Source organism: Callithrix jacchus, chromosome 3 (assembly GCF_049354715.1).
Source record: "Callithrix jacchus isolate 240 chromosome 3, calJac240_pri, whole genome shotgun sequence".
Taxonomy (NCBI): Eukaryota; Metazoa; Chordata; class Mammalia; order Primates; family Cebidae; genus Callithrix; species Callithrix jacchus.
This window is the reverse complement of record NC_133504.1, coordinates 57,694,035-57,708,658: the sequence shown is the minus strand read 5'-3', so window position 1 is coordinate 57,708,658 and position 14,624 is coordinate 57,694,035. Positions and strand designations below refer to the sequence as shown.

Genomic DNA, 14,624 nt, shown 5'->3' with positions numbered 1-14,624 from the left:
TACACAGTTGAGAGATAAATACTGACACAAACTGAAACAATTTAGAGGAGTAATTAGGAGGACAAACTGGCAAGCAGTTAAGAAAGTCCTGATAAGCATCTTTTTCATAGCTTAAACTTCTTAAAGTGAAGGAGAAAAGATAATCAAGATAGCCATTTCTCAGGGTATTCTTGAAAGTCACTCAGTACTCTCCCCATCTATTAACTATCTCTTCCATAGCAAAATAAACATCAGATTTTCTAACACTTCTGTAATATTTCCCCAAGGATACAAACTTGGATGGTTTGAAACAATTTATTCTCTAACAGTTTTCTGGAGCATGGAAGTCTGAAATGAAGATGTTGGCAGGGCCATTCCCTCTCTGAAACCCATAAGGGATATAAACTAAAAATAAAATCCTGAGCTCCCTGCCAACTGAATAGAGCTCCTCTTGGCCAAGGGGACCCAAGAAAAACCTTAAAAACTGAGTTCCCGGGAATGATGGGATGGGAGGTCAGATATCCCTCATTATATCCACTACCTTTTGCACTTTAGATATAGTAACTGGCCAGCATAAATGTTATAATAGAGATCCTAAAATTGATGGAATAGACTCTTTGTGGCAATAAGATACCAAATTATAAACAGGAGTTAAGGTCATGTGAGGCAAGGGTTAAGTGGAGATCACACCTCCACTTAAAAGAATAAGCTGTTCTAACTTCCATAAGGTGTTTTTTTTTTTTTTTTTTTCTCTAGCAGCTAAACAAGCACTGGTCTCCAGATAAGGAATATTAAAACAATTGTAGCTCATCACCAGACACTAACTGACCCCCTGTTACACAAGCCATAACTACAGCTTTGATTGGGTGAGAGACTGATTTCAGTAACCTTCTCCTGATAAAACCACCAGGCTAGTGTGGTGGCTCATGCCTGTAATCCCAGCACTTTGGGAGGCCAAGGCAGGAGGATCACTTGAGCCCAACAACTCAAGCCTAGCCTGGGCAAGATGTCGAGACTGCCTCTCTATTGAAGAAAAAAAGAAGAAGAAGGCCGGGCACGGTGGCTCATGCCTGTAATCCTAGCACTTTGGGAGGTTGAGGCAGGCTGATCACGAGGTCGGGAGATGGAGGCTATCCTGGTCATCATGGTGAAACCCTGTCTCTACTAAAATACAAAAGATTAGCCAGGTGTGGTGGTACATGCCTGTAGTCCCAGCTATTTGGGAGGCTGAGGCAGGGGAATCGCTTGAACTCGGGAGGCGGAGACTGCAGTGAGCCAAGATCCTCCCATTGCACTCCAGCCTAAGCATCAGAGCAAGACTCTGTCAAAAAAAAGGGAAAAGAAAAAGAAAAAGAAAATTGGCAGGGTGTGGTAGCACCCACCTGTAGTAGAATCCCTTGACCCCAGGAGTTCAAGGATGCGGTAAGCTGATTGCACCACTGCACTGCAAGGCCAAATTTCTTAGGAAAAAAAGAAGGCCGGGCACGGTGGCTTCTTTTTTTTTCTTAGGAAAAAAAAAAGACCAAGGACTGGGTCTGGCCTGTTTACAGATACTGAGCACTTCAGTGCCTTCATATCCTAAAAAGATCTTTTGACATATAGGGCCTAATTATAACACATTTAAATGTTCTTTTTTAAAAAAAACAAAAAACAAAAAACGGGATTTCACCATGTTAGTCAGGCTGGTTTTGAACTCCCAACCTCAGGTGATCCGCCCGCCTCAGCCTCCAAAGTGCTTGGATTACAGGTGTGAGCCATCATGCCTGGCAATACATTTAAATGTTAAGTCTCCACTCCAAAGTGAATGTAAGTTGTATGTTACATGCATGTTTGGTCAATATGCATGCATCAGAACTACTGATATCATTTGGCTCTGTGTCCCCACCCAAATCTCATGTTGAATTGTAATCTCCAATGTTGGGGAAGGGACCTGGTAGGACGTGATTGTATCGTGCAGGTGGGTTTCCCCCTTGCTGTTCTCATGATAGTGAGTTCTCACAAGATCTGGATGTTTGAAAGCCTGTAGCACCTTTGCCTTCACTCACTCTCTCCTCTCTCTCTCTCTATCTCCTGCTGGCCATGTAAAGAACTGCTTGTTTCCCCTTTGCCTTCCACCGTAATTGTTAAGTTTCTTGAGGCCTCTCTCGAAGCAGAATCATGTATAGCCAGCAGAACTGTGAGCAGATTAAACCTCTTTTCTTTATAAATCACCCAGTCACAGGTAGCTTTTCTTTTCCTCTTCTTTTTTTTTTTGAGACAGAGTTTTGCTGTGTTGCCCAGGCCAAAGTGCAATGGTGTGATCTTGGCTCACTGCAAACTCTGCCTCCCAGGTTCAAGAGATTCTCCTGCCTCAGCCTCCTGAGTAGCTGAGACTACAGGCATATGCCATGACACCTGGCTAATTTTGTATTTTTCGTAGAGATGGGGTTTCACCATGATGTTCAGGCTGGTCTCGAACTCCCAATCTCAGGTGATCTTCCCGTGTCAGCCCCCCAAAGTGCTAGGATTACAGGTGTGAGCCACCACAACCGGCCAACAGGTAGCTCTTTATAGCAATGTGAGAACAGACTAAAACAACTACCTTTGTGAATATTCATAGCTCCCCTGTAACCTATTGAATATGAGTGCTTAGCCAACTGTTCATAAAGCTCTACCTCAATCCCTTCTCCTCCAAAGTGCCTGTCTCTGGACTCTGCTAGAGGCTGTACTTCCCAGCCTATAGGATGGCCACCGTGTAAGCCGTAATCCTTTAAAAGAAATAGTTTCCATTTCCAAACTTGTAGATCTTGTGATTTTTAAGAACGGAGAATCCTTCTTTGCCTTTTCGAGCTTCTGCTGTTTGCTGGCAATCCTTGGTCGTAGATTCATCCAATCTCTGCCTCTGTCATCACATGACCATCTTTTCCTTATGTGTCTCTTTTAAATAAACTAGTCATGCTGTATTAAGGGCCCACTCTACTCTAGCATGAACTCATCTTAACTGATTACATCTGCAATGACTCTATTTTCAATTAAGATCATTTTTTGAGGTACTGGGGGTTGGGATTTTTTTTTTTTTTTTTTTTGGAGATGGAGTTTCGCTCTTGTTGCCCAGGCTGGAGTGCAATTGTATTATCTCAGTTCACCACAACCTCCGCTGGGTTCAAGCGATCCTCTTGCCTCAGCCTCCTCAGTAGCTGGGATTATAGGCATGTGCCACCACGCCCAGCTAATTTTGTCTTTTTAGTAGAGACAGGGTTTCTCCATGTTTGTCAGGCTGGTCTCCATCTCTGGACCTCAGGTGATTGCCCGCCTCAGTCTCCCAAAGTGCTGGGATTATGGGCATGAGCCACTATGCCCAACCTCAGGGTTGAGATCTTAACATATCTCTTTTGGGGGAAACAATTTAACCCACAACTTCTTATACCAGAAACTTAGTTTACACACAGCCTGTTTTTTCCAAGGCAATTTAAGTGTGACTACCTCATAGACACATTAAATCTGAAGAAAGGTTTACCTGATTTTGATCTATTAAACTGACTGTACTTGAAATATGATTTTGTCTGCATCTTCCTTTATATGGAAACTTTTTTTTTTTTTTGAGATGGAGTCTTGCTCTGTTGCTAGGCTGGAGTGCAGTGGAGCAATCTCGGCTCACTGCAACCTCTGCCTCCCAGGTTCAAGCGATTCTCCTCCCTCAGCCTTCTGAGTAGCTGGGACTACAGGTGCGTGCCACCACGCCTGGCTGATTTTTATTTTTAGGAGAGATGGGGTTTCACTGTGTTAGCTAGGATGGTCTTAATCTCCTGACCTTGTGATCCACCTGCCTTGGCCCCCAAAGTGCTGGGATTACAGGTGTGAGCCACCGTGCCCAGCCTGGAAACTCTTTTATTACTGAAAGAATCATTCCTTGACCAGAGGTAACTCTAAATTCCTTTGTGGATTTTAGAATCAAAATGATACTTGCGCAGTCCAGCTACTCTCTTGAATTGAGAAGTAACTCAGGAGACATTTGCTGTGGCTTTCTCTTTACAATGTGGATTGAGGAAGAGAAGGACCATGTGCCAAAAAGATAAGGCAGATGCACAGGTAGCTGAGTCAAGAGCGAGTCTTAGTGACATTTGGGTCCCAGGCTTCAATTATTCTTGGGCTCAGGTTTACTCCTATTCTTGGGGTGAGTTGTGTATACTTACAATTGTCTACACTCACAGTTGTTTTTAAAAAATACATAGTTTGAGTTAGGTTTCAATTATTTAATTTAGGAAGCATTTTTACCAGGACTGCTGTGTGGCACAACACTAGGTGGTGCTGTTCATTACAGCAGCCACCAGCTCCATCTAGCTATTTAAATTAATTAAAGTTAGGCCAGGGGCAGTAGCTCACGTCTGTTCATCCAGCACTTTGGGAGACTGAGGCAGGAGGACTGCCTGAGCCCAGGAGTGTGAGAACCAGCCTGGGCAAGATAGTGAGACATTGTCTCTACAAAACATTTTTTTCTTAAATGTAATAACAAATATGTATTTAAAATTAATTAAGGCCAGGCGCAGTGGCTCATGCCTGTAATCCCAGCACTTTGGGAGGCTGAGGTGGTCAGATCACCTAAGATCAGGAGCTCGAGACCAGCCTGGTCAATGTGGTGAAACCCCGTCTCTACTAAAAATGCAAAAAGTTAGCCAGGCGTGGTGGTGGGCACTTATAATTCCAGCTATTCGGGAAGCTGAGATAGGAGAATTGCTTGAACATAGGAGACACAGGATGCAGTGAGCCGAGATCATACCATTGCACTGCACTCCAGCCTGGGCGACAGAGTGAGACTCTGCCTCAACAACAACAACAACAACAACAACAACAATAAAACAAACAAATGAACCCCACTAAAATTAAATAAAACTAATAATTCAGTCACACTAATCACATTCCAAATGCTTAATAGCCACAAGGGGCTAGTTGCTACTGTACTGGACAGCACAGACAGAACATTTCCATCATTGGAAAGTTCTTTTGGGTAGCGCTGGTCTTCCATGAATGGCTCCCTGGAGTTAAAGGGGCATAATCAAGAGGAAGGTCCATCCTCAGTTGTGCCAAGACAAGGAAAAGAAAAAAAGAAAGGTAAGGGTCCACACAACACACGTAGCTATATTCTCAAAGCCCATTTTACAGTAAGTTCTGTTTATTAAGGTGTACTTTATTTCCACCAACTAAGGCTGTACGTTTCCAAAATTTCAAGTGTCTTAGTTTTCTATTCCCTTTAGAGATGTGAATTTTTAAGTGTTTTAGTGAAAAGAGCCCTGAATTCAGAGTTGGTACTTGCACTCTTACTCTGTTACTATGTGACAAATCACATTAGCTTCACATTGTTGCTATAACAACTTTTTTATTGTAACAACACAAAGGTATTATCTTATAGTTTGGTAGGTGAGAAATCTGATACAGGTGGGCTAAAGTCAAGGTGCTAGCAGGGTTGTGTTCCTTTTTGCAGCCTCTATTGGGGAATTTATTTTCCTGAGATACCTTGGCTGTTATCTTCAAAGAAGCTATGGCAAAGAAGACTTTCACATCACATCACTCTGACACATTGTTGTGCTCCCTCTCCCACTTATAGGGACCTTGTGATTACCTTGGGCCCAACAACATAATTCAGGATAAATGTCAACATTACAACTTAATGAAGGCCGGCAGATTGCTTGAGCCCAAAAGTTAGAGACCAGTCTGAGCATCATAGCAAGACCGTATCTCTACCAAAAACTTAAATTAGCGAGATCTGGTGGCAAAGGCCTGTAGTCCCAGCTACTTGGGAGGCTGAGATGAGAGGATCACTTGAGCCCAAGAGATCCAGGCGGCTGTGAGCTGTGATCGTATCACTACACTCCAGCCTGAGCGAGAGGAGATCCAGTCTCAAAAAAAGGGAAAAGGGCTTTCCTGAGGGTCAAATGAAGTACAGTTCGCCCTTGAACAACATGACTTTGAACTGCATGGGTTCACTTATGCAGAATTTTCTTCTCCCTCTTCCACCCAAGACAGAAAGACCGACTCTTCCTCTTCCTCCTCAGCCTACTCAGTGTGAAGATGATGAGGATGAAGACCTTTATAATGATCCATTTCCACTCAATGAATAGTAATTATGTTTTCCTTAAGGAGTGCAGTGGTTTCTTGGCTCAGTGCAACCTCTGCTTCCCAGGCTCAAGAGATTCTCGTCTCAGCCTCACAGGTAGCTGGGATTGCAGGCATTAGCCATCAGGCTTGACTAATTTTTGTATTAATTTTTTTGTAGAGATGGGATTTTGCCATGTTGCCCAGGTTGGTCTTGAACTGAGCTCAAGTAATCTGCCTGCCTCAGTGTTCCAAAGTGCTACGATTACAGGGTAGAGTCACCACGCCTGGCCCAAGGATTTTTTTTTTAAAGAACACTTTATTTTCTCTAACTTACTTTATTGTAAGAATGCTGTATATAACACATATAGCATATAAAATATGTGTTAACTTGACTGTTACTGGTAAGTTTTTCAGTCAACAATAGGATATTAATAGCTTTTTAAATTTTTTAATTTATTTATGAGACCCAACGGTTTATACACACACACAGACACTTTTTTTTTCCTCTAAAGGGATGAGGTCTTGCTATGTTGCTAAGGCTGGAGTGTAGTGACTATTCACAGGCGTGATCCCACTACCGATTAGCATGGGAGTTTTGACCAGCTGTTTCTGATCTGGGCGGGTTCACCCCTCCCTAGGCAACCTGATGGCCCCCTGTTCCTGGGAGGTCACCATATGGATATCAAAATTAGTGAGGAAGCCCAATCAGCATAGCGCACTATATTCCAGAACTGCTGAGCTCAAGAGATCCTCCTGCCTCAGGTTCCCAAGTAGTTGGGACTACAGGAACACACCACAGCATCTGGTAATAGTTAAGATTCTGGGGAGTCAAAAGTTACACATGGATTTTTTTATTGCTCAAGGAGTTGGTGCTCCTACTGAGGAAGTCAAATATATAATTTTAAATTGTCTATTAATCCTCCACCCTCTTTTTAAAAATCAAGAGTCTGGGTGAGGTGGCTCGTGTTTGTAATCCCAGCACTTTGGGACGCTGAGGTGGGAAGATCACTTGAGTTCAAGAGTTGGAGACCAGCCTGGGCAACATAGAGAGATCTTGTCTTTACTAAAACTAAAAAAAAATTAGCTGGGCATGGTGGCACACCCCTGTAGTCCCAACTACTGAGGAAGCTGAGGTGAGAGAATCACTTAACCCTGAGAGCAAGCCCCTGTCTCAAAAAGAAGCCCCAAACAAATAACTCCCCTAAAAATAATCAAGAGTTAAAGTTTACTAAATCATAGGCTTAACGTCCTATTAGCAAAAAAGACAACAAATTTTGTGTTGCCATAACAGTGAGTAAAAGTAGTCACCCTCATGAAAATCATTCAAATTCAGAGAGTTAGAAAAAACTCTGGTAACAGGATTCATCCTTCCTTTCTAACTCACCAAAATGACTCCTCTAGAGAAAACAATCTTTGTGATCCTATGTATTTTGAGTATTAAGGTAGTTCTGTCTTCATAATATACTAAATGTTCAGATCAGAAATTAAAAGGTGATGACCAGGGGTGGTGGCTCATGCCAGCACTTCGGGAGGCCAAGTGGGTGGATCACAAGGTCAAGCAGTTCAAGACCAGCCTGGCCAATATGGTGAAACCTTATTGCTACTAAAAATACAAAAATTATCTGGGACGTGGTGGCAAGCGCCTATAGTCCCAGCTACTCAGGAGCTGAGGCAGGAGAATTACTTGTACCTGGGAGGTGGAGGTTGCAGTGAGTCAGTATCGTGCCACTGAGCTCCACCCTGGGTGACAGAGCAAGACTCTGTCTTAAAAAAAAAAAAAAAAAAGTCATCACCTTTGACCATTAAAAAAAAAAAGTAAAGGTGATACAAGAGTAAATCCTGATTTTTGAATCTATGTCCTTAATTATCACTGACCTTGTCATCAGATGGTTCCTTCCATATTGAAATACTTCTATTAATGTACCTTAGAATGAACATTTTCTACAAGTTGTCACAATATGCTTTATCTGAATAATACAGAAGCATTTTTTATATATTTTCATTTAATGATGCAAAATACAAATGCTGACTTCGTATATAGTCACATATAACCTTTTTTCTCACATTCGTATATAGTCACATATAACCTTTTTTCTCACATTTACAATTCGACAGATGGTAAATCCAGAGAAACAACTACAGTCACTATATGGAGCATACCTATAATGAAGAAAGAAAAAAATATATAGCATTAGCCAGCAGAAGTAATATTAAAATTAAAATACTCTGAATAATTCATCTTAGAGCATCAGAAAAAGTCTAGAAAAGAAACCCACAAAGAGTAGCAATACCTTATTTTAACAAAAAATATTTTGCGTTAACTATAAAAGAATAGCAAAAACCATCTGGTTTGTATTTAAATGCCTATTTCATTTTTACCTCTTTTTTTTTTGGTAGAGTTCCCTGAACTCCTGGGCATATGCTATCCCACTGTCTTGGCCTCCCAAAGTACTGCGATTACAGGCATAAGCCACCAAGCCCAGCCTCATTTTTTAATCTCTTGATTGGCTGTTTGGAGTAGTAAAATGGGCAGGGTACTTATAGAAAAAAGGCAAACGATTTGGAAAATCAACCATAAAGAGCTGAGTTTCAGAGTCATAAAATATGGAAAACAAAGGATAGTTTGTTGATCACTATGTTTATTATACAGCAGATATAAGTTACTTAACGTTAATCAACCCAGTCACAAAACCTGAGATTTTTAAGTGACTCTTCACTTATAAAAGAATATAGGATTTTTAGGCCGGGCTCGGTGGCTCACGCCTATAATCCCAGCACTTTGGGAGGCCGAGGGGGGTGGATCACAAGGTCAAGAGATTGAGACCATCCTGGTCAACAAGATGAAACCTCGTCTCTACTAAAAATACAAAAATTAGCTGGGCATGGTGGTGTGCGCCTGTAGTCCCAGCTACTCGGGAGGCTGAGGCAGAAGAATTGCTTGAACCCAGGAGGCAGAGGTTGCGGTGAGCCGAGACTGTGCCATTGTGCCATTGTACTCCAGTCTGGGTAACAAGAGCGAAACTCCGTCTCAAAAAAAAAAAAAAAAAGAATATAGGATTTTAAAATAAGCGTTTCAGAAATACACCATATATATGTATGGTATACTTATATATATATTTGATACATAGCTATTAGATATATATATATAAAAATATATATATTCATTATTATTTTTTGAGATGGAGTTTTGCTCTTGTTGCCCAGGCTGGAGTACAATGACACAATCTCGGCTTACTGCAACCTCCGCCTTCTGATTTCAAGCAATTCTCCTTCCTCAGCCTCCTGAATAGCTGGGATTACAGGTGCCTGCCACCACACCCAGCTAATTTTTTGTATTTTTAGTAGAGATGCGGTTTCACCATGTTGGCCTGGCTTGTCTTGAAATCCTGACCTCAGGTGATCCACTCACCTCAGCCTCCCCAAGTGCTGGGATTACAGGCATGAGCCATCATGCCTGGCCAGGTGTATATACTTTTAAATTATTTATTTATTTTTGAGACAGAGTCTCGTTCTGCCACCCGGGCTGGCTGGAGTGCAGCAACCCAATCTTGGCTCACTGCAACCTCCCAACCACCGCCTCCTGAGTTCAGGCAATTCTTGTGCCTGAGCCTCCCAAAGTAGCTGGGACTACAGGCGTGCACCACCATGCTCAGCTAGTTTTTGTGTATTTTTAGTACAGATGGGGTTTCACCATGTTGGCCAGGCTGGTCTCAAATTCCTTGCCTCAAGGCCTCTCAAAGTGTTGGGATTACCAGCATGAGCCACTACACCCAGCCAGGTGTATATATTATATATACATAAACTTTCTCTTTTAAATCCTAGACCATGCAGAATATGCTATTTTGTTGATAACTAGGTTTTTACCAGGAACTGTCCAATTGGATATTAGTTGTAGTGACAATCATAATGAAATAGTCATGCAGAAAAACATTTAAAAATAAATTGCCCTTATACATTCATCACTTCTACAAATATTAAACTCTAAATGGACAAGATGAATAAGTTGCTGAATAAACAATTAAAAACAGGTTTCTGTTCTCATGGAATTCATACTCGAGTGTGGGATATAGCAAACAGATATTAAGAAAAACACACACAAAGAATAATAATTTGTTGTAAGAGCCATGAAAACAAGGTGTAAAGCACTATTAGATTTAGGAAAATAATGTGATTATGGTTTCATTCTTAAACATATCTTTCTTTGAACAGAGTAAAAGATTAACGATTAAAAATGATTCTGCTCTGGGCGCGGTGGCTCACAAGGTCAAGAGATTGAGACCATCCTGGTCAACATGGTGAAACCCCGTCTCTACTAAAAATACAAAAATTAGCTGGGCATGGTGGTGCACGCCTGTAGTCCCAGCTGCTTGGGAGGCTGAGGCAGGGGAATTGCTTGAATCCAAGAGGTGGAGGCTGCTGTGAGCCGAGATCGCGCCATTGCACTCCAGCCTGGGTAACAAGACCGAAACTCGGTCTCAAAAAAAAAAAAAAAGATTCTGCTAAAAGATTCTTGAGGCCAGCAAAAGGGCTCATGCCTATAATCCCAAGACTTTGGGAAGCTGAAGAGATAGGATCATCTGAGGCCAGGAGTTTGAGACCAGCCTAGCAAACAGGTCTACAAACAAAGAAACAAACAAACAAACAAAAACCCCCCAAACCAACTGCTTGAGGCAAGGTATTACAAATTTATAAATTTGTCACAGACAGAAATATGGGTGCCAAAATGTATAAACCTAATACAAAACAAACAACAAGATTGTTTTTCAGTATTTAAAAAAGAGGTCAAGTTAATTTGCATTATCTATTCATCCAGTAAACTTGTATACTTACTGTATTAGTATTTCAAGTTTATTCCAGTTCATTTCTTCTTTTGTACTCTAAAATATATTCATTATGTTTTCGGATGAGCTACAAATAAAGTTAAAATTAGAAATGTAATCTTCCTGGATACTTATATTTTGTAAGATGATTAAGAAGAGAAAAAATAACTATTCTGGTTAGAAATAAAAGGCTAAGAGATCCAAAAGTTCAAAAACCAGGAATGGTATACACTTGATCACCACAATCTGACATACTAAATTTGAGAAGGGAGCCCTTAAAATTTTATTTATTTATTTATTTAGAGATGGAGTTTTGCTCTTGTTGCCCAGGCTGGAGTGCAATGGCATGATCTAGGCTCACTGCAATCTCCTTTTCCTGGGTTCAAGCGATTCTCCTGCCTTAATATCCCCAGTAGCTGGGATTACAGGCACCCGCCACTACGCCTGGCTAATTTTTGTATTTTTAATAGAGACAGGGTTTCTCCATATTGGCCAGGCTGGTCTCAAATTCCTGACCTCAGGTGATCCACCCACCTCGGCCTCCCAAAGTGCTGGGCTTACAGATGTGAGCCACTATGCCTGGCCAAAATTTAAATTCAACTACTGCCAAAAAATTTTTCTCATTTGGTGGGTAATAAATGTAATGAAATGCCTTATCAGGGGTAAAGCAACATGATACAGCAGAATTTGCTTATTAAATGGGATCCAGGCTGGTTGGTGATTCCTGTTATGCTTCTAATATTAGAAGTGTGATACCTTGATTGAACGACCAATCCCACCACAAAACTGTGTGTGTATTACTTAGATGTCATGGAGGACAGTCACATTTTTTTAGAACCACTGTCTGATAGAATATGCAACTGGAAAAATAGTTTATATACAATGACATTCATGGCAATCAAAGATCCAAGTTCAATCACTAGTGTTCTCAGCAGTAATCAAGCATCTTGTTAGAATAAACCTTAAATTAAAAATGTATAAAATTTATTATAAGCAGTATTATTAAAAAAGACGAGTTACTATTAAGTTGTAAGCGACTCAAAATCTCTCATCCCTTTCCTAATCAAAAATCTGAACCACTTTAACAAGAAAAATTAAAATATCTAAGACCTGGGGGCCAGTTGAGGAAGCCCCAGACCCATTAGATAATAAATAAAATTTTAAATATTAATATAGCAGATAATTTAACTTTAAAAAATAATTTTATCTCTAGAGAGGCAGTGTTTCACAGTGGTCTACGGGATACTGTGGCTTCTGAAGTCAGGAGAACTGAGTTCAGCAAATTAATTTCTCCAAGTGTGTTTCTTATCTGTAACGGGTCAACAATAGTAGGTACCACATAGTGTTGTTGAAATGATTAAATACAAGTTTATGTGTGAAGCATGTGACGTGAAAAAATTTTTAAAAAGGTCACTACATGCTAAGTACAATTTCCAACAGAGTATTTAAACAAACATTGATTAAAACCTAATGTTTTGGAAGTCTACTGGGATTCAATTTGTACACTTGCACACCGCTGGTTTGTACAACTTTGTACAGCATCTGAAAAAGTTGCCTTCATAGAACTCCAATCAGCCTCAATTCTCATTAATAAAGTATAATTACTATTTAGTAAAACTGCTATTCCTTACAAAATCATGTTAAGAAACAGTAACAGAAATTTCAGTCCCATCACACTTTTTCAATGTTGCCGAAATCTTAATTTCTTTTTAGTCCTTGGGATTTTCCTTACGGATAATTATGTTATCAGCGATTATATAAATATCCTCCTGCTAGTAGAGTTTCACTGCCATACAACGTAACAGCACCAATCTCGCAATGCTATCTCATTCTCCTACTATGTTGGCATAGTCTCACGACATCCGGTAGTAAAGTACTTACATAGACCCACAAGAAGACGCTGGTGCCCACGGACAACCCAACTTTCAGCCAGTCAGGTTTGGCATTCGGAGGGTCTCGAACGTAGAACTTCGACCGCGCTGAAGCTGAAAGGGCAGAGTGTCTGTAAATCTGTAATTTACTGCCTTGTAGGGAAAAAACCCTAATATCTATGGGCGTATTATCGCGTTTAACTCTCCGTTCAACTCACCCATCACCCACTTAAACAGCCAAGGAAATAGAGGTTCAGAGAGGTCAAGTAACTCGCCTAGGGCCACTGGCAGAATTAGACAGGTCGCACCAGTCCTGCCCGACGCCTTCAAAGCCTCGTTTAAGGGCTTGCAGACCCTCAGACGACTCCGGAGTGCGCTAGGGGGCGCCCCGGGGAGGGTGTCTCCTCTCCCTGTCTACGGGACCGAACGTGCAGAGCTGGGAAAGGCAGGGACCCAAAGTCCATTTACAAAGGCCAAGAGTGGTCAGGTCGCACTTGGATAAGTGCACGAGGCAGGTGATGGGAAGTAGGCCTGGGCAGCTGGCAGCCGAAGGTCACTGCAGGACGAGCCCGGGCCGCTGCCGCGTCCTGCACCCGCGGGCTGGGTCCGTCTTAGGAGGGTTAATCTGAGGGTCGAGTTGGCCTGCAAGAGGAGGGACACTCACAGCGGCTCGGGAGCTTGGCAGGGGCCAGCAGCCGGGAGAAGGGACGCAGCAACGCAGACAGCGCCATCTTAAGTCGCCGGCCTTGGTCTCTCCGGGAGTCGGCGTCAGAACCAGCGCCGCCTGGCGGGCGGAAGTGCGGGACTCGGGGGCTCTGCAGCCAAGCTTCGTCGGGGTGTCAACTGGAATCCCAGTACGGCAAGGTTCCCCAGCACCCCGGCCTCAGCCTTCTGTCTAAAAAGTGGAATTAGGAAGAATGTAATTAAAAGAAAAGGAAAGTTTACCTATCCTCTGTCCTCTGGGGTTTTTTCATCCCATCTCTAAGGCTACTCATCAAGAGGTTTATTAAAATTTTCCTAATGAGCCAGAAAAAGAAAATGAAGTGTCGTGCTGAATAATAACTAGAGTTTGGATTGAATTCTGTGGTCCAGGCACGGTGCATTAATGTATCATATGGTTTATAGTCATTGTCTTATTTCATCTTCACAACGAGCGCATATCATGCCATGATTATTAGCCTCAATTTACAGATGAAGGTCAAAGAAGACAGCTACTCACCCAAGATGACATATATTTTATAGTTGAAAATCTCGTAACACTTACCATTTACACTCACGATCATAATGAAGCTTCACAAACCTGTGAAGTAGAATTTCCGTATTTTAGAAGTGAAAGTGCCTTGGAGAGGCTCAAGATCACACGGCTGGCAGAGGAGAGATACAGTTTGAGGTCTTCTGACCCCAGATCTAGTGATCCTCGTGAGTCACCTAACAGACTTGGGCAACCCTAGACCATAAGATGTAGATCAGCGTTCAAAGCCATTCTGCTTACCACTTTTTAGCTCTACGATTTCTAGGCAAATTACTTAACCTCTCTTTACCTAAATTTTACAACTGTAACATAAACCTTATAGGGTTGTTGAGAAGCTTAGATAAGTGTCTGGTAGTCGTAAACAATTTATTTGGTTTTGCCTATTAAAGACATTGTTTTGAGGAAGAGGTTTTATCTTGCACAACTGAGCCAGATCTTTGTGCATTCAATTCAGTTCAATCTGATGTCTAAAGACCAGTAAAAATATGTACAGGCAACAGACCAATATATTTTGACCCTTTAAAGATAATCCTTATGTCATTTAGGTTAACTTTAAAACCAAAATAAATGTTAGCAAATCTCCTATATTCTTTTCAGCAGTGTTATTTTAAAATCTTTTTTTAAACCAAA

General features: G+C 41.5%; 1 protein-coding gene across 1 annotated transcript; it reads right to left on the bottom strand.

Annotated features, from left to right (window-relative positions):
* Positions 1 to 5,312: 5,312 nt before the first annotated feature.
* On the bottom strand, positions 5,313 to 13,499 carry NDUFC1 (NADH:ubiquinone oxidoreductase subunit C1). The gene is made up of 4 exons (XM_002745347.6): positions 13,407 to 13,499; positions 12,753 to 12,856; positions 10,882 to 10,959; positions 5,313 to 8,211 (listed from the first exon to the last, which is right to left on the bottom strand). The coding sequence occupies exons 1-3, from the start codon at positions 13,471 to 13,473 to the stop codon at positions 10,900 to 10,902; spliced, it is 231 nt and encodes a 76-aa protein (XP_002745393.1). The 5' UTR covers positions 13,474 to 13,499; the 3' UTR covers positions 5,313 to 8,211; positions 10,882 to 10,899.
* Between the last annotated feature and the right edge of the window lie 1,125 nt (positions 13,500 to 14,624).

Bases quoted from the DNA above. Each gene is read 5' to 3' on its own strand.
- NDUFC1 (XM_002745347.6), bottom strand. From the start codon at position 13,473: ATGGCGCTGTCTGCGTTGCTGCGTCCCTTCTCCCGGCTGCTGGCCCCT. The intron at 12,857-13,406 runs GTGAGTGTCCCT...CTGCCCTTTCAG, and splicing joins TGCCAAGCTCCCGAGCCGCT to CTTCAGCGCGGTCGAAGTTC. The intron at 10,960-12,752 runs GTAAGTACTTTA...CTTTATTTGTAG, and splicing joins GCGTCTTCTTGTGGGTCTAT to CTCATCCGAAAACATAATGA.